This window comes from Myxine glutinosa, chromosome 9 (genome assembly GCF_964187855.1).
Source record: "Myxine glutinosa chromosome 9, kmMyxGlut1.1, whole genome shotgun sequence".
Lineage (NCBI taxonomy): Eukaryota > Metazoa > Chordata > Myxini > Myxiniformes > Myxinidae > Myxine > Myxine glutinosa.
In genome coordinates, this window is record NC_136269.1 from 72,680,968 (window position 1) to 72,701,716 (window position 20,749).

At 47.9% G+C, this 20,749-nt stretch overlaps 1 protein-coding gene across 1 annotated transcript in view; it reads left to right on the forward strand.

The window, feature by feature from the left end:
- The window catches only part of PKD1L3 (polycystin 1 like 3, transient receptor potential channel interacting), a 171,089-nt gene that overhangs the window by 24,127 nt on the left and 126,213 nt on the right, over positions 1–20,749 (forward strand). Inside the window, exons 8-11 of the mRNA XM_078785103.1 lie at positions 9,029–9,212; positions 13,263–13,386; positions 14,421–14,568; positions 17,620–17,814. Coding sequence (XP_078641229.1) covers positions 9,029–9,212; positions 13,263–13,386; positions 14,421–14,568; positions 17,620–17,814 — 651 coding nt within the window. The remainder of the gene's footprint in view (positions 1–9,028; positions 9,213–13,262; positions 13,387–14,420; positions 14,569–17,619; positions 17,815–20,749) is intronic.

The window sequence follows — 20,749 nt, forward strand, 5'->3', positions numbered from 1 at the left end:
TTTATTCCTTCAAGTGGAGTGGTGCGGTAGTCTAGCAGGGCTAAGTACTTATCTGCTGACTTCTTCCAGAGCCTTTTCACTGTCTGGATCGCTCTTTCTGCCTCTCCATTGGCACGTTGGTGCTTGGGGGACACAATGTCGTGAGTTATGCCATATTCTTTGCAAAACTGAGAAAATTCCTCTGACGTGTACTGACTTCCGGAATCGCTTCGCAGCTTCTCTGGAATACCATGTCGACAAAACTGCTGCTTGAGAGCTTCGATTACAGAGCGAGCTGTAATGTCCTTGAGGCAATCCACCTCCACAAACTTGGAGTAATAATCGACCGTGAGCAAATACTGCTTTGATTCGAAGTCAAAAACGTCGCTTCCAACTTCGATGAATGGAAGATCAGGCGTGTAAGTCGGCAAGAGAGGCTCCCGTTGCTGAGCGCTTTGATACTCTGCACACTTGCAACAATTCCGTACAGTTTCTTCGATGTCAGAGTTCATTGAGGGCCAATACATGACCTCGCGAGCACGCTGCTTACACTTGTTCACTCCGAGGTGCGATTCATGAATCAAGCTCAGCATTCTGGGTTTGAGGCTTGGCGGGATGACAAGGCGCATGCCTTTGTAGACAACACTGTCTGAGACTGCCAATTGTGTTCTGGAGTCAAAGTACGGACGGACCTGTGCTGGGACTTCCTTTCGGGAGTCAGGCCATCCACTTGCAATGACACCGCAGAGAAGGCTCATTTGACTCAGAGTAGCTTCCTGGATTTCGAGGTATTTCCCACTCGTGATCGCAAGGAACTGGAACATGTTCACGGGCTCAAGGTCTTTCCCAGCTTCTGAGTCGGTGTCCGGTAGAGGTGCACGGGACAATGTGTCGGGGAGCACCATCTCAGAACCACGGCAGTAGTTAACCTCCAAGTCATACCGTTGAAGCTTGAGCAACATACGCTGTAAACGCATGGGAGAAGATAGGAGAGGCTTCTTGAAGATTTCCTCAAGGGGTTTATGGTCATTATATACCACTACTGATTTTCCAAAGATATAGTAGTGAAATGCTTCTGTTGCATGGACGATTGAGAGCATTTCCTTCTCAATCATAGCGTAGCGACACTCAGTATCGGTCATACTGCGTGATGTGAATGCTATAGGGTTGCCATTCTGGAGCAAACAGGCTCCTACAGCGTTTTGGCTGGCATCGGCTTGTATTTCAACTGGCTGACTTACATCGTAGTACTGAAGGACCCGGGCCGAAATACATGCTTGCTTCAGCTTCTTGAAGGACAGCTCCTGAGCTGACTGCCAGGAGAACTCCACGTCCGCCTTGCAGAGATCACGGAGAGGCTTGCTTGTGTCACTTAGGTGGGGAATAAACTTCCCTAAATACTGAACGAATCCAAGGAAACGCTTGACGCCTTGTTTGTCTGTTGGACGTGGCATGTTCTCAACTGCCTTCGTCTTGAATGGATCTGGTAGCACTCCTTCTGCAGTAAGCAGGTGGCCTACATAAGGGACTGAGGTTTGCCGGATGAGGCATTTTCGGAAGTTTAGTTGCAGGTTATAACTTGTAGCTCGTTGCATAACTCGCTTCAGTACACAGTCGTGGTGGGTGATGTCACGACCAGCAACTAAAATGTCATCCATTACCGCTGTTGCCCATTCTATCCCTTCTAGCATCTGGTCCATGATTCGCTGGAATATCTCCGGCGAGCACCTCAATCCATAAGGGAGACGCAGCCAGCGGTATCTCCCTACAGGTGTATTGAACGTGGTCAAGAATGAAGAAGGCTCGTCAAGGCGAATTTGCATGAACCCACTGCGGGCGTCAAGCACAGAAAATACTTTGGCTCCAGGGATTTCAGCTAAAACTTCCTGAACAGTTCTCATTGGGTAGTGCTCACGTTTTGTGCACTTGTTTAAGTCTTTGGGGTCTATACAGATGCGGACTTTGCCGTTGCGAAGAGCTACTACCATGGAACTCACCCACTCAGTCGGTCGTTCTACCTTCGCGATGTGACCTTCGGTGACCATCTCTTGTAGCTTGTCAACTATTTGCTCTCTCAATGCTGCAGGCTGTCTGCGAGGAGCGTGAACTACTCCCTGTGACCCTTCTACAAGCTTGATCCGATAAGTCCCGGGAAGAGTTCCAGTTGTCTTGGCAACTTCTGGAAACTCAGAGATTACTGCTTCCTGAGACACATTGACTAGAGGCTGAACAAGAGACAACTTATCGAGCTTGACAATGAGGCCTAGGGCTTCCGAGGTAGCGCCTGACATTACATTCTCCTGATCGAGGTCAATGACCTCAAAACTGGCTCTAACGGTCTTGTTTTTGTGAGAGAGAGGGAGTGTCACGGTACCGACAGGATGGATAGTATGGTTCGAGTATGTTTTAAGAACTTTATGCGACGATTGTAGATCGCCTGCGAGGTGCTGGACTAACTGGTAGTCATTGAGTGTTAGTGTGTTGCACCTTGCACCCGTGTCAATCCGGAACCGAGTCGGCTGACCCAGCAACGTGACGGTCTGTGCCCACTTGTCATGAGTAGCCGTATTGATGCTTGGTTGTAGAGCGGAGATCCTTAAAATTTCAGATTCCTTGACGAGTTCTTGAGGAAGATCTACATGATCTAGACTGGTCTCCTCATCAAGGGACTTTAGGTCGCGCAGTCTCTTCCGACATGCCGCAAACCAGTGACCAGGCTTCTTGCAGTAGGAGCAGCTAGAATTAATTGCTGGACACTTGGCTTGCCTGTGCACTGACTGGCCACATTTGCTGCAGGGACCGTCATTCCGAAACCGATTCTCAGCTTTGAACAGCTCGGTGGCTTGTGTATGCCTATCAGGCTTGCTCTTACAACGTTGAGTCTGGTGCTGAGTTCGTTCGTTTTCAGATCTGAGGGCTGAGATGAGAGCATCTTCATCTCGGACTATTCTCATATGTTTCTGCGAGAGCTCTAGCTGTTGGCCAATTTCTATAGCTTTAGCTAGTGAGAGCTCCTCACCCCTATCGAGTAATTTCTTTTGGACCCTCTTATCATGGCTGCCATCAATGATGCAATCGACGATTATGTCGTCTGGGTCTTGGTAATCGCAATCCATGAGAATTATCCTCAGATCTTTTATGAAATGATCAAAAGACTCACCACTCCGCTGGCGCCTTTGTTTCAGTCGGTGTCTGGCCACTCTTTTGTTCTTTCTGGGCTGCACATAGTTCTGGAATTTGTTCAGCACTTCCTGCGGGTCGTCTTTCTCTCCTTCCTCCCAAGATAGAGTTTGGTAGATTTGACGACCTTGTTCGCCGATCCACGTTCCGAGCCATCCTGCTTGACGAGGCTTCGTTATGTCTGCGAGCGGCCCTGACAAGACAAAACTGACGTGATTTCTGAACCGGCAAAACTCCTGGTAGAGATCCAGACTCTCCCAGTCGATCGAGGGATGATCAAAGTTCGGAGATGCCATATTTATGGAGACGAATGGCGGCTTATGGCGTGAATATCAACGAACTTCTGACACCATGTAACGAACTCAAGCAGACTCCATCGTGCCGGAAGCGGAAAGCGCGTTTATTGACGCGGTGATGATTCACTCGTGTCTGACGAATAAGCGCGTCCGATAAACCTCAACAACAATGCAAATACAAGTCAGAATAATACGTTACACATACACCTTCGAGGCTGTCAGACATTTGCCATGTGCATTGCCGATAGCAATCACGAAATTGTGGCGGACACGAAAGCACTGACGTGGAGACATCACCCCGCACACCAAGTGGGGGTGGGCCACGCCAGGGAGAGAGGCGTGGCCTCACGATATACATGGGGTGCACAGCCCTGAGCAGCTCAGTGTTACAGTGAGCTCTTGAAATAAAGACTCTTACAAATTGCCGCGTTGGCCGCTTCCTCCTTGCTTACAAGTAGCGCGCGTAACACCGCGCTTTATTGGTGACCTCGATGTTGGATCTGCCGTAGCGATCCTTCCAAACACGACGCCATTGCCATGGCCAACAACGCGATGTCGGTTAAACTTCCCGAATTTTGGGAGGCCCAGGCCGAAGTTTGGTTCGTCCAAGCCAAAGCCCAGTTTCAGCTTCGGCGCCTCACCGGCGACGACACGCACGACTGCCACGTCGTCGCCTCCCTCGGGCCCGGCACGGCCGCTCGAGTTGTGTCCGTCCTTCGCCACCCACCGGATGGCCACAAGTACGAGGCACTCAAGCGGCTGCTCCTAGCCACGTTCGGCCTCACAGAGGACGCGCGGGCCGACCGCCTCCTGGATCTCCCCGAGCTCGGCGACACGTGCCCGTCGGTCCGAATGGACCATATGCTGTCGCTGTTGGGCGACGAAGCCCCTGGTTCTCTATTCCGGGCGCTTTTCCGTCGCCAACTTCCAGCACAGGTACGATTCGCGTTGGCCGGGACCGTGCTAACGGAACCCCGAGCATTGGCCGCCGAGGCGGACAGGTACTTCGCGGCTTCGGACACGCGGGCGAGAGTCGGTGCGGCCATCGCGGATCTCGAGGCTGATGCTGCTGCTCACCTCGTGGATCCCGAGGCCGATGCTGATTCACAGCATCAGCTTACACAGCATACACAGCATGCTGATACGCACCTCATGGCCGCCGCCACGCCCCGCCCACCGCCGCGGCGAAAACCGCCACCGCGGGGAAAACCGCCGGCTCTACCGGCCTGGCGGAGCCAGCCGCGCTCCTCCAGCTCCACCACCTGGTGCTGGTTCCACGCCAAGTTCGGCCACGAGGCTCGACAGTGTCATCCGCCATGCTCCTTCGACAGGTCGGGAAACGCCCGGGCCGGCGCTCGATAGTGGCAATGAGCGCCGGCCGTTTGAACAGCCTGCTGTTCATCACGGACACCTTATCCGGGCGCCGTTACCTGTGCGACACAGGAGCGCAGGTGAGTGTCGTTCCTGCCGGTACGTCGGACAAGCACGCCGTGGGCGGGGGCCCCGCGCTGCTTGCCGCGAACGGGACGCCCATCCGTACGTACGGAAAACGCTGTCTCTCTCTGCGGTTAGGAGGGCAGGTTTTCCGATGGTCGTTCGTCACCGCCGACGTGCCCATGGGATTGCTTGGCACGGACTTCCTGTGCGCAAATGGGCTCCTGGTCGACGTAAAGCACAGACGTCTTGTCCAGGCCGAGACGTTCAGCTCGCTCGCTTGTGCGCTGCCCAGCTCGTCGAGCAGCCCACTGAGCGGCTCACCGAGCGGCTTGCCAAGCGGCTTGCCGAATGGTTCGGTTCCGGCCACGTTGATCTGTACGCTTCCGGCAGCGGACAAATTCACCCGCCTCCTCGCCGGCTTCCCGGCCCTCACGTGGCCCACCTTCTCGGCGGGGGCCATCAAGCACGGGGTGGCCCATCACATCCCCACCGTCGGGCCACCGGTCTACGCCCGGGCACGCCGCCTCGAGCCGACGACGCTGGCGGTAGCAAAAGCGGAGTTCGCTACCCTGGAGCGACTTGGCATCGTTCGGCGCTCGGAGAGTGCTTGGGCGTCGCCGCTGCACATCGTGCCGAAGCCCGGCGGGGGATGGCGACCGTGCGGGGACTATCGCCGTCTCAATGACGCCACCACCCCCGACCGCTACCCCGTCCCCCACATTCAGGAATTTTCCGCCCGTTTGGCGGGCATGTCCTTCTTCTCGAAGGTGGACCTCATACGCGGCTACCATCAGGTCCCCGTCAGGCTGGAGGACGTCCCGAAGACGGCGGTCATCATGCCGTTCGGACTCTTCGAATTCCTGCGGATGCCCTTCGGTCTGAAGAATGCGGCTCAGGCGTTCCAGCGGCTGATGGACAGCGTCCTGCGCGACTTGGATTTTGTACACGTCTACCTGGACGATATCCTCGTCGCCAGCGCGTCCCGCGAAGAGCACCTACACCACGTCCGCACGCTCTTCGAACGCTTGGGCCAGCATGGCCTGATTGTGAACCCCGCAAAGTGCCGGTTCGGCGTCGCCGAACTCGATTTTCTGGGGCACCGCGTCACCAGGCACGGAGCCGTCCCCCTGCCGGCCAAGGTGGAGGCGGTGAAGGGTTTTCCGCGCCCCCGCACGATCAGGGGGCTGCAGGAGTTCCTGGGCATGGTGAACTTTTACCATCGGTTCCTGCCCCGTATCGCCCAGCTCCTGCGCCCCCTGCACGAAGCTCTCCGAGGTAAGCCGGGCAAAGGCGACGTTACCTGGACCGAGCAGATGGACGCGGCGTTCACGGGTGCGAAGCTCGCCTTGGCTAATGCCACCATGCTCGCGCACCCGGCGCCCGATGCACCGATCGCCCTCACCACCGACGCCTCGGACTACGCGGTGGGCGTGGTGCACGAGCAATGGGTGCGTGGAGCTTGGCAACCGCTGGCGTTCTTTAGCCGGCAGCTTCGCCCGCCCGAACGCCGTTACAGTACCTTCGACCGCGAGTTGCTCGGGCTTCACTTGGCGGTCAGGCACTTCCGCCATCTGCTCGAGGGCCGTGCGTTCACGGCCTTCGTCGACCACAAGCCGCTGGTCTTCGCGATGGACAAGGTCACCGAGCCGTGGTCGGCCCAGCAGCAGCGTCACCTCTCGGCCATGTCCGAGTACACGACGGACATCCGGCACGTCGCAGGGAAGGACAACCCGGTGGCGGATTGCCTTTCCCGGGCCATCGCCCACGCAGTCCACCTCAGCATTGACTATGCCCGGATGGCAGCGGACCAGGCCGCTGACCCCGACGTCCAGCTTGCGGACCGCCGTCACGGGCCTCCACGTCACCGAGGTGCCGTTCGACGGCACGGGCACGGCCCTCTTGTGCGACGTCTCCCTCGGGCGGCCTCGCCCCGTCGTGCCCGCGGGCAGCGGCAGGTGTTTGACGCCATCCACGGCCTGTCCCACCCGGGCACGAGGACCTCCCAGAGGTTGATCGCTGACAAATTCGTCTGGCATGGCCTCCGGAAGGCCGTCCACGGCTGGGCCAGGACGTGCCTCTCGTGCCAGCGCGCCAAGGTGCACCTGCACACCCAGGCCCCATTGGCCCCATTTACGGTGCCGGAACGCCGGTTTGACCACGTCCACGTGGACCTGGTGGGACCTCTGCCCCCCTCGCGGGGTTTCACCCACGTCCTCACCATGGTGGACCGCACCACTCGGTGGCCGGAGGCCGTGCCCTTGGCGTCGACGACGGTGGCGGACGTCGCGCAGGCGTTCATCGCCACCTGGGTCGCCCGGTTCGGTGCCCCCTCAGACATCTCGTCCGACCGCGGCCCCCAGTTCACCTCGGAGCTCTGGGGGGCGGTCGCGCGGGGGCTCGGGGTCCGGCTGCACTGAACCACGGCCTACCACCCCCAGGCTAATGGCCTGTGCGAGCGATTTCACTGCTCATTGAAGGCCGCGCTCTGGGCCACCCTCCGCGACGGCGGCTGGGTCGACAGGCTCCCCTGGGTCCTGCTGGGCCTCCGGACGGCGCCCAAGGAGGACCTGCGCGCATCCGCGGCGGAGTTGGTTTTCGGGCAACCGCTGCGGGTGCCGGGCGAGTTCCTCCCCGACTCCACGGCCCCATGGTCCGCGGCACAGCAGCGCTCCGCTCTGCAGGAGACCGCCCAGAGGTTCGCCCCGGTGCCAACGGCACGTCACGGGCACCCACCGACGCACGTCGCCCCGGAGCTTCGCACGGCAGAGTACGTCTTCGTCCGCCACGATGCCCACCGGACACCACTGCGGCCCCCGTACGATGGGCCTTTCTGCGTGCTGGAGACCGGGGTGAAGCACTTCACCCTGGACATCGGCGGTACTCCTGACCGCGTTTCTGTGGACCACCTCAAGCCGGCCCACCTCGACGTGGACCATCCACCGCCAGTGGCCCAACCCCCGCGTCGGGGCCGCCCCCCTGCGGGCTGACCCCCGGCACCGCCCAGCCCCGCCACCACGCCGCCCCCCGGTCCTGCAGCCGGAGGCATCCCAGATGGCATCCCTGCATCCCAGACGCCGCCAGTCGCCAGGGGGCGCTTCGGCCGGGTCATCCGTTTGCCCCGCAAACTGACCCTTCAGGTGCGCGGGGATTCTGGGGGGGCGCGTGTGGCGGACACGAAAGCACTGACGTGGTGACATCACCCCACACACCAAGTGGGGGTGGGCCACGCCAGGGAGAGAGGCGTGGCCTCACGATATACACGGGGCACGCAGCCCTGAGCAGCTCAGTGTTACAGTGAGCTCTTGAAATAAAGACTCTTACAAATTGCCGCGTTGGCCGCTTCCTCCTTGCTTACAAGTAGCGCGCGTAACACCGCGCTTTAATATAAATATTTAAAGCCCAATTAATGCCTAAAAGGGCAATATCAGCAAATCTAGCAGGGTTGTGGCTTATGGAGAGGATTTGGTATTGTCACCCAGAGGTGGAAGCTTTGATACTGTCTATTGGCAGCTGGAATGAGCGGTAAGGTCTGAATGGGTGATAACCTGGGTGATAACCCAGCTAGCTTATGGAAGAGTTTCAGATCAGGGGTAATGTACTGGTCCCAGTCCCACCACATCTGGCCGACACGTGACACCATTTGACATTTTGTAGTTTGCTCGTAAGCACCACAGGTAGCTTGGTTTTGTCACAAAAATTCTGCTTATGAAGGGGCACTGCTGCCAAAAAAATCTCCCCAATTGACTAAATATGTATTTATATTTAATCCTTTCAAGTGAAACTCCCAAAATCCAGAATCACTGCTCACCTCCACTCATTTGTTCCTCTACTTCCCCACCTGGGACCAACTTCCACATTCTCTTCAATCTAACCCTAATCTTAGCAATGTGTAAGCATACCCCACCCCCACTAGTATATATATATTTTCAAAAAAATATAGAAAAAATTGCCATAAATAGTTTTGAATTTGACTTTCTGTCACTGCATTTCTAAGGAATTGGCATGGCAGCAATGTGGCAAGTATTATAATATTGCCACTTGTTAAATAGTAAATAGTGAAAATGAAGTCACAAACACAATACGATTGAATGTACATTATCGAATATTATCATGAGCAATTTTTTCGTTTCTTTCAGACAAATGCCCAGAAAGTTGTCTCGACAATCGACACCAGGCACGCTTCACTCTGAAGGATGGCTGTCTGACGGCGGGGTCAGAGGTCATTTTCAGACTAACTGTCTCTAGCACAGACAAACCGAGTGCTGTAGCAGAACAGCGCTTGGTGGTCTTGTCTGGCCAGGTGCCTGATGTATCAATCCAGTAAGTACAACAATGCGTTTTCGCTCTTCCTACAATTAAACTTTTCCATTAGACCCTACGTTGTTCGGTGTTCATTAAAGCTCCCCCTACAGGATAGGCGGAGGCTTATACCTGTTGTTGGGTTTCTTTTGTAAAATTAGTACCCCCCAGTTTTTAATGGTACCATAGGGTTTATTTGACCTCTAGAAGTACTAAACCACTATTTCGGGGTTTTCTTCTTCCTTTTTTCTGCCAATGTCCGAGCTATATCTCGGAGCTGGCTGGGACTTTCAGAATGTAATTTTGTATCAATTATCTGAATAAAAAGTATGAGGAGTTGACATTTTTAGACCTTGACCTAGTTTTAAGGTCATCACCCAGTTATAGACATTTTAACATTTTTCACCATAACTCGATGAAGAATTGTCCAATCGGAACAAAATTGCCCTTCCTAGATAGCCTAGTGTAAGGCGGAGTTATGCTTAATTTACATCATATTCCTCTGGGTTAAAGGTCAAATGCCGGTCTGAAAAATAATGAGTTTTTTGTCATCGCTCAATTTTGCCAATGCGGAATCTCAAAGACCGCTTGGCCTTCAAAGATGTTCATGTATCATAATAGTGTACCTGTGTCGAAGTTGTGCACCTGATATTTAATTGGTGTCCTTGGTCTGCTTTTTACCTCCGCCACCAAAGGTGGATGGAGGTTATGTTTTCACCCCTGTCTGTCTGTCTGTTTGTCTGTCCGTTTGTGAATAAAATATCTCAAAAAGTTGTGGACGGATTCGGCCGAAATTTGGCAGAGATGTAGCGTATGTGACAAGGACAAAATGATTAGATTTTGGTGAAGATCCGGATTCGAACCTGGCTACTATAATTTTTTAGTGATTCTTCACCATTTGGAGATAGGGCCAAAAACAATACATAGCAGGATATCTCGAAAAGTTATGGATGGATTTGGACGAAACTTGTTGAACAGGTTGTTTGTGTGACAAGGACGATTCGATTCGATTTTGGTGAAGATCCGGATCCAGATCCAGCTAGTAGAATTTTTAAAGTGATTCTTCACCATTGAGTGATATGGCCAACCAGGCGGAGGTATGCTCTTTACTGAGTGCCGTTCTAGTTTCATTTTGTGGCAGAATTAACAAAAACACCTTTTTGATGATATTGTTATGTTTGTGGGGGTGGGTACTGAAATGCCTTAGTCCAGGTAGAATTGTATAGAGTAGTGTGCTCCGAATGTCGCCAAGAAGAAGAAACCTTCCTGTAACTTAGTAGGTCCAGATGTAAGTGTATATTTGTCTCCATGCAAGGGGTGGAGCTATGCTAATTAGTTAGGCTATAAAAGTAAATTTCCCAGTGTGTAAATTGCCTGTGTGGTTTCCCATTCGTTCCTTATGACACTTACCACACCAGCCATGGGATCAGCACCTACATTAAATAACATAATCGCCGACGATGCCCAGACACCACTAACACCACCTCGTCGAATCTTCTCGATGGGTCCCAAGGGTGGTCGTGAGGCCACGCCCCGAAGAACGATTGGGTAAAGAATGATGGGATGAGAGGGTGGCGCTCGTTGATTGGTGAGAGTGTGACGTCAGAAAGAACATTCTAGCGCCAGGAGTGGCGCTTCTGTGCTGGCTTTCATGACAAGCAGTCACAGTTATACTCTCTCTCTCTTAGGCCGAAAAAAATATATTGCTGGTCTCTGGTCAGACCAAAGTCCCAGAATTGATGCGGCGATGTGGGTTTTTTTTTTTTTTTTTGAAAAGCATGGATTGCACATATAGAGGTGTTTTTTGTGTCCTCATGCCTTGCGGTCCTCCTCATCTGCCGTGGGGCCGTCCAGAGAGAAATTAAAGACAGCCAATGGGACTTGTAGGCCTTTTTTGTAAATAATGAACACAAGCTTAAGTTATTTTAAAATGTATTTATTCTGAAAATCATTAAGTTCTTCAAGCATATTATAGACTGCCATTTCGTTGTCGAGATCGCCTCGCCGTACCGTCAAACATTCCAATGCGTCGATCGCGTCAACACTGCGCATGCACAAGTGGTCTAACAGGCCGATGGTCTCCCACGATCTCTTCTCCCAGTCCACTAGATTATCACAGACACTTACAACATCATGACAAACGAGATAGGATCCAGGCCTAACTAACGAGACCAGCCGCAGCTCTCTAGGCTTTCTGGTTGCTTCACACAAACCCGACAAAGAACATCTTCGTTTCAATAAATGACAATATCCAGCCGATTGGATTCATGACGTCACGACACACAACACTACTCATATCTTTGGACGGCTGGTTGGATCTGGACAAACTAAACGTAGTTTTGTAGGGGAGAACCGTGCGCGAACGTCGATACCAGACCAGAAATACCAGACCAGAACCCGATACCAGAAATACAACAACAACAACAACAACAACATGCATTTTAAGGCCATTTTCCCTGCTAGAGCGGGGGTTAGCCTTGCGGTCCCCATGACAATCTTCTCCATATTGCCCTATTTTCTGCATCTCTCCTTGTTAACCCCCTTGCCCGCATTTCTTCTTCCACCATCTTTAGCCAAGTCTTTCTCGGTCTTCCCCATCCTCTACTTCCTTCTACATTCATTTCCATCACTCTTCTCAACCAGTCACTTTCATCCTTCCTCAACACATGACCAAACCATCTCAACCTGTTCCTCTTCACAGCATCAATCACAGGCTCTATTCTCAGACCAGAAATACAGACTCGTATTTCCCGAGATAGCGCGCCGGCCCGGCAGCAACAGGCACGCGCTGTTGTAGGTACTGTTGGAAAAAAAATAAAAAAATTGTTGACGCGCAGGGTCAAAATCGATGCGCGCGCTGACCAGAGACTGGAAATATATTTTTCTCAGCCTTATCCTGGCTTTGTGACAAGCAGTCGATTTGCATTCCCTGTCTCTCTTTTGTTCGGAGCTTGGTGGTCGCGTTCGCGTGCTCTCCTTAAGTTCTGTTCGGGTCTTAAGCGGGACTTCAAGCGAGCAGATGGATATTTTCCGCCCATTGGTGCTGGCTTAGTAATGGCTGCGCTTCATGCTGGATGAGAAACAGCAGAGCTTTGTGGAGCGTGGAACAGCGGAGCAGAGATTTTTGGCTGCCTCGTACGGCAGCTGGCTGCAGCACGAGTTCACGCCATTGTGCGTTTCCCACGCAGAGACTTGGGGACCTGTTCGATGACCGCCAGGGTTCAAGGGCCACTTGAGGAGACCAGAGCTGAGACCAGCTAACACTACACATACATTTTTACTTTCATTTATTTCTCCCTGTGTCTGCATTTGAGTCCGCATGGAGGGTCCCTCGGTTAGGAATTTATTGTATTGCATTATTTTTGTTAAATCATTTGTGCTTTTTTAATCCTTTGTGGTCTGTCCTGTTTATTTGTTGGTGGTTGGGAAAACCCTCGCCACATCCAACCGTACAGGTAAGGACCTCGCCGCCCTCCACTACCCCCGCGCATGTCACTACTTCCATAGTTGGTATATGCCTCAGAGTTAAAGCTCGGTCGGCCATCCGTCACCCTGTGGTGTTCACTACAGGGTAGACACGTGACAATATTAACTTCAATAATATTCCTCTGATTTTCATGATGTTGGGTTTTATGGATAGATTGTAGATGAAGACACAATTTGTTAATTTACATTCTACCCCTAGATGTTGAAAGTGAAGGTCATATGGCAGTCCGCCAATAAATAATATGGCCATCATTGGATCCAGGGGAGGCTTACCCTTGGCGATTGCTTTGTGGTCGCAGCTATGTAGTGTAGGTCGTGTGATATTTCTGTAATGTCAAAGTAGATTCGACTGTCAGATCATTGTAATTCTTTTTTTATCTCACTCTAAGCCGTGCTCTGCCATATTGCAGAATGATAATCCGTTTTACTCTTTTGACAACAACCTTCAATGTTCTTCGAGATGTTTCCGCTCATCCTCAATCGGTGGGCAAATCCTTCATGCCGCAAGGAAATGTCCAAACATAGTATTCTGGAAGCATTTCTTTTTGTCTGCCACGCCATGTGGCTACTCACAATATCTCACAGGTGTGTTGAAAACTGTGGAAGCTGGGTGGTGCCTGCAAAGAGATTGGTGCTGATGGCCAAATGCAACAACTGTACCACTCAAATTTACTACTACTGGTCCCTGCGCCAAGATGTTGTAGACCAGGTGAGATCAGCCAAGGAACACTTGAATTTTATAACAGTGGGACAAGATCTAAATTCTCACATTATTGCAAATTAAGACTGACATTGATCATATTAAGTTGGGAAAATCGAGTACTTGTTTTTATTAAACTGGCTTCGTTTGGCAAGTTGCATTTGAATTTAACGCCATATCATAAGTCATTGCTCGAAAGAAGGCGGTTTGGGAGGGAAAGCATATATTAACTAAAATGGCATTTGATAGAGCGAATACCTATGCCAGGCTGAACAGTTTACGTTTTGTATCACACTGAAAGGCTGGACCTGCATTCGGACCTCAACCAAAATCTAATCGGCGTTTTCTTGTCGCCAACCCAACCTATCCACCAAGTTTTGTCAGAAGTGATCCACAACTTTTTGAAATATCGTGCTGTATATCGTTTTTGACCCTATCACTCATTTGTGAAGAATCACTTTAGAAATTAATAAAATTCTCGTATCCAGACCCGTATTAGGATCGTCACCAAAATGAAATTGATTCATCCTTTTCACATACTCAACCTCTACACCAAATTTTGTCCGAATCTGTCCATGTTTTGAGATATCCTATTCACAAACAGTCAAACAAACAGACAGAGACAGGGGACAGACAGACAGAGACAGACAGAGACAGGGGTATTCCAGCCATCTTAAAAAGTTATGGATGAATTTGGACAAAACTTGGTGGACAGGTTGAGTGTGTGACAAGGAAGCATTGATCCAATTTTGGTGAAGATTTGAATCCAGATCCTGATCAGTTAATTTTTTGGTGATTTATTTACCATTGATTGCCGTTCTAGTAATGTAGCTGTATTAACTAATTTACAATGTTCTATCCATTCGTACATTTGCCAGTACAGGTATTGCACAAAACAACATTCGCACATGCACAAACAACTGTATTTGGTAATCATACAAAAGCATTTCTTGTCTGTTTTTCTTGAGGCTTGTATTTTGGTTCAACTGTAGGTAGTATGAAGCCAAATTACTGCACTGCCTCATTGCTCTTCTGGATTCCAGAACGACTCATTGCCTACAGCAGCGACAATGCAGGAGCAGGAATTTGAATGGGGAGCTGCGAGTACCACAGGACGCGAACAGGTCTTCCTTGCTATCAGGCCCAACGGGCTTGATTCTTTGACTGGCCACCTTGTCTTCAGAGTGACAGGTTAATGCCGTTATTAGTGCTTTAAAATGATTTTCCCCGCAACCGCTTGTCTGATTGATGCGAAAATTTAAACATAAGAGGGACTCTCTATGGATAATATTTTATTGATAACTTTGACATCTTCGGTCACATGGTATGGCAGCCATGTTGGATTAAAGGGAAAAAATTGGACATCTTATCTGAAACCGCTCAACAAAATAAAATTGAAACTTAATGACATATGTCATCAACTCCCCATGTGGTATTCCAGCCATAATTGGCTGAATCTAAATAATCCAAAAAGTCTGAAACTTCATATATCTGATATACGACCCTATGTGAGTGAATAATTAAATTTATGACATCATCGGTCATGTGTCACCACATGATGGCGATATTGTATTGAAAATAAAAACGTAAAAAAAATCTTCTTCTCAAGAACCACTTACAGCCAGATCGAATATGAAGCTTCATACATATGATCGACTAGCCATGGGGAATATAGTTTGAAATATTTTTCATATTCATCTTCATCGATGCAATTTAGCTTTAATATGCACAAAAGTGGTCGTTAAATAATCCAAATAATTAATCAATAAAGTTATGGACGATGGCAATATATATGACATAATAGGGTGCATGTATGATATGGGTATATGGGCCATAATAGTAGCGTGTTCAGTTAACGATGGTATGTTTGTCAGAATGAGTGCACGAGGTGAGGCAATGTGCTCTTCCCAGTGCCATTTGAGTTGGTTTTAACCCTCATTACCAATTATGCATCTCAATATGCATTGTGTGATTCTTTATTTATTTGTTCATTCCCATATTTATTACCTCCGCCACCGAAGGTTAATGAAGGTTATGTGTTCACCCCTGCCTGTTTGTTACTTGCAAAATCTAAGATTTGGTTGCGTTTGTTATTCTGTTTGCTTGTTTGTCTTTGTCACTCGCCTACAGGTCACAATTCTAAAGCAATCGTCATGAAACTTCACCAAGTTGCAGAGTTCATCACATTTGAGAAGCCCTATTGATTTTGAGGTCAAAAGTCAAAAGGTCATCTGGAGGTCAAATTTCTAAAATCGCCATTTTTCATCTGATTGACTTTAAAATTGAACAGCATTTCTATATTGATTCACTAAATTGGAAAACCAACTATTTTTGTAGTCAAAAGGTCAAAGGTCAACTCAAGGTCAAACTTCCAAAATCATCAATTTTCATCTGAATACCCATACATTTTCAACTGATTGACCTGAAAATTTAACAGCATTTGCATAGTGCCTCACTGAATTGGGAAATCAACTATTTTAAGGTCAAAAGGTCAAAGGTCAACTCAAAGTTAAACTTCCAAAACCATCAATTTTCATCCGATTGACTTGAAAATTGAACAGCATTTGTATATTGATTCAATAAATTGGTAAACCAACTATTTTTGAGGTCAAAAGGTCAAAGGTCAACTCAAGGTCAAACTTCCAAAATCATCAATTTTCATCCGATTGACTTGAAAATTTCTATATTGATTCGGATCCGGATGACGTCTTCTTGTTTGTTTGTCTGTTTGCGAACAAGATATCTCAAAAAGTTGTAGACAGATTCGGATGAAACTTGGTGGACAGGTTGGATGTGTGACACGGATGAAATGATTAGATTATTTGTGAGGATCAGAATCCGGATCCGGATTAGAGAATTTTTTTATGTGATTCTTCATCATTCATTGAGTGATAGTGCTAAAACCAATGTATAGCACGGTATCTCAAAAATTATGGACAGATTCGGACCAATCTATGTTGACTGGTTGGGTATGAGAAAAGGACGAATCGATTTGATTTTAGTTAAGGTCCGAATCCACATCCGGATACGAGAATTTTTTAATTACCTCTGCCACCAAAGGTGGATGGAGGTTATGTTTTCACCCCAGTCTGTCTGTCTGTTTGTTTATTTGTGAACAAGATGTCTCAAAAAGTTGCGAACGGATTTGGACGAAATTTGGCAGAGGGATGTAACAAGGAGGAAATGATTCGATTTTGGTGAAGATCCGGATTCGGATCCAGCTAGTATAATTTTTTAAGTGATTCTTCACCATTTGGAGACAGGGCCAAAAACTATATATAGCACGATATCTTAAAAAGTTGTTGACGGATTTGGACGAAACTTGGTGGACCGGTTGTGTGTTTGACAAGGAAGAATCGATTAAATTTTGGTGAAGATCCGGATCTGGCTAGTATCAATTTTTAAAGTGATTATTCAGCATTGGGAGATAGGGCCAAAAACGATATAAAGCAGGATATCTCAAGAAGTTGTGGACGGATGATTTTGTTTAAATGTGATTCTGTATTGTGATATTCCTGTCTACTCTGGGATACAAAACATAAACTGTTCACCTGCCGGAGGTATGCTCTTCACTGGGTGCCGTTCTGGTTTTTAAAGTGATTATTCACCATTGAGTGATATGGCCAAAAACTATATATTGCACGATATTTCAAAAAGTTGTGGATGGATTATGACAAAACTTGGTGGATGAGTTGGTTAGGCAACATGAACAAGCCTATTAGATTTTGGTTCATATCAGATCCAGATCTGACCTATCAGTGGGATACAAAATGTAAACTGTTCAGCCTGGCGGACGTGTGCTCTCTACCAAGTCCCGTTCTAGTTTTAGTCACGTGAAAATATTTCCAGATGAAAATATTTTATGACCTTGTGTGACTGAGCTAAATTGCATGTGAATTTGTTTTCATTTGGTGGAAGCGCTTTTGTACGAGGAAATTCCTCCAGAAGCTCATTTATAAGAGTTATTGAAGTAAACTTGCAGTTTGTGTTGTTGGAACTTTTATTCGCTTCCAAATGCAGAGTTCGAAATAAATAAAAAATCCACATCAGTGCGATCAGTGCCACAGCTGCACCTCCAGCAAATGATGCCACCCACAGATGGTGTGCTGTATATTAAATAATAATAATAATGATAATGATAAGAGCAGCCAGTGCTTAAGGGCATCAGGCTTTAAGTGTTACTGAATAACATCCACTTATTTTCTAACCCTGTCTCCATCCTCTCCCCTCCCTCTACGTTAGTGACAACCTCACAGGGAGAACTCACGTTTTCAGAGTGGTCTGCGCAGTTACCTTCCCAACCGACCATGGGGCACTGCTCGGTGCTGCCCTCAAGGGGCCGCAGCCTCAGCACCCTCTTCACCGTGGCCTGCAATGGCTTCACGACAGTAATGCCACCCCTCACTTACTGCATTACAGCTGGGCAAGGTGATGATGGTAAGATGAGGTAATAATTATTTTGAGAATTGCATAGATAGACACTCATCCTTGGTTTATTAAAAGCTGATGAAAAGCTCAATGGATGAGCGAACTGCATGAAAACTTAAAGCCAATTTTAAAGGAGCGTCACTTCAAAGGTACTTGAAGTTCAACATAAAATATAAATACGAAAATTATATTGAGGATTCATTTGGGAATTGCATCTTTTTTTTAAAATCAAACTTTAATTCAAAACTTTATGCTGTTACAAAAGACAATGAAATAAAGTTTGGAAAGGCTATTTAAACTTTCAGCGTTTTACTGAATGCTTAAAGACCTGAAGAGTTTGTTTCAAAATTTTGATTTTTCAGCCCAAGTTCTTCCAAGACGAGTCTGCATCTGAAAATGCTTCAATGTGTGAAATGGATGGTTTTGCTTAATATGTAGTATGATTCACTGCATTAGGAAAACCTTTATTCAACGAAGCCTCCTCTACCCATTGTTCTTGGTGAAATATGTTCCGTTCAATTCAGTCATTCAAGGTGACCATACACACTCTCAGAGTTACTGTCGGCATATTTGTCATGAAAAATAAATTCGTGTATTTTTTTTGTTAAAAGCAAAAACTCACTTGATTTTGTAAGAAGGTATCATAAGCTTTAAAGAAATTTAGGGTGGCATTTTTTCTGAACATTCTAACGGCCTCAAATCCAAGATGGCCACCACCGTAGCAAAACGCCCTAAATTTGACGCTAAAATTAACTTAATGTGGTTTAAATATTTTTGTTTTCAGCATGAACTGCTTGGAACTTGTATATAGAGGTGACTATAATAACAATAACTTCCACCTGACTACTAATATTTTTATTTTGCACAATTTCAGACAGAGGCTGCATTTTTTATTTCAACATGGCGGCCGGAAAATTGACGTTCGAATCCAGTCCCCGGCAGCAGTTTGTTCGCTTTATAGTGTTAAGGTTCCACTTGTCCATTTTATGGTGTACTAACATATTCTTTTCTTCTTTTGCAGGCTGCAAGTACCCACAGCAACCATCACCCAGGATAACATAGCTTAGAGACCTTAGATTAACCAAAATGGCAGAGTCTTCATCTAACAAGAAGTCAAAAACGGTGGATTTTGAACTATGCTTTATTTGCCAGTTGAGCAGCAAGCAAACAGATTATACAAACTATGTGCTTCGTCCTTCTTTGCCTTCAGTAGAGAAAGTAATTACAACAACTGATGTTCGATGTTCATATGGGGAAACAGAATTCTCTACATTAAAGAATCGCATAAAAGGTTTGTCAGCCCATGAACTGTTACAGAATGGTTTTTCATACTACAAGACATGTTATAAGGGTCTCACACATAAAACATGCATTGAACGAGCCAAGACCCGATATGAGAAAGGACAAGCGACAGGCAACGTCAGTTATATAAAACAGAAGACAAAAGGACGACCGAAAAAATCTGATGCTGCATCTACAAGTGCTTCCACATCACAGCGATCTACCAGAAGTCAGGCTTTCGACAAGGAGATGTGTGTCATTTGTCAGGAAGACAAAGCAGACAAATTGCACGACGTCTCAACTGAAAACATGGGAGCTCAGCTCAAAGCCATTGGTCAACAAACAGACAGAAAACTTTTGAAAGTTAGACTGAGCAATGTTGTAGGCTCATCTGATCTTCTTACAGCAGTTGCTGAGGACATAAAGGATCACCTTCTGTGCTTAGGCCATGCAAAACGAGACATAGAAAAAGCTAACAGACCTCCAAAACAGCATGTTCATTTTGCACAGTTAGTGTCTGACCTGGAGATGCTCGACATGGTGGAAACTGAAATCAATGACCCATCTAACAGTTCAGCTTTTAATATGAACGACATTGAACAATCATATGTTGGTTTGCTAGAAACCAATGGGTTCCCTTTACCCGACAATCCGCGATACAAACCATACTTAAAGCAACTGATTTTGGACAACATCGCTGATGTGCACTTCACCAGGCCTCCAGACAAAACCAAACCTGAGCAAGTACTTTCTACAAAATCCAAGGAAACCCTGTTAGATGGTGCATTGGCCTCCGATACAAAAGACCTAAGAGAAGATGTGAAAGTCCTTCTGAAAGCATCTAAAATACTGAGAAGAGACATTGCAAGCGCAACCCCGTGGAAATTCGAAGGAACATTTGATAATTATGAACCACCTGCTTTGCTTCAACTCCTCTGCAAGCTTGCTATCCAAGGTTTACATCATGTTAAAACAATCAGCAGGGCCGAATCTATGAACCAAAGTGCATCTGTGCTGGCACAACATTTCGTATGTGCATACAAGTCTGATCGGCAGGTCACCTATGAAACAAAACATGAAGATGTCATTTTCAAACACCGCACTGAGACTTCCCTTACCGTCGGCTTAGCTCTGGATGTGCACAAAAACACCAGGTCCAAGGCCCTTGTGGAGACATTAGGCAAACTAGACCTCACTGTCCCGTACAACAAGTTAATGGAAATAGAGACTGCCGTCGCAAATGCTGTTCTTGAAAGGATAAAATCCATGGGAGGAATTTATCGACCACCTTGGTTGGTTAACGACATGTTTGTTTGGTAGCAAGAGCTCCAACAACAGACTGAAACAACTTATGGTGACCTCAGGAACACAAACCAAGGGCAATGTTGATATCCCAGACTCGCTCCTCACTCACAGCCAAGAAGAGGCAGACACTTTGCTTGTACTGCATGCTCTAACTGTTCTCAATGAAGCAGAACATGTTGTCAGTTCCCCAGACACAGACGTCTTTTTGTTGCTTGTCTACATGTATCAAAACTTACCAACGTCTACAACCTTCCTTACGGGAAAGGGCAGGCTGAAGAGGAACATTTCTGTGCGGAGCATATACAACAACTTAGGACCAAAGCGCGCTTCTGCACTGTTAGGTTTTCATGCTCTGACA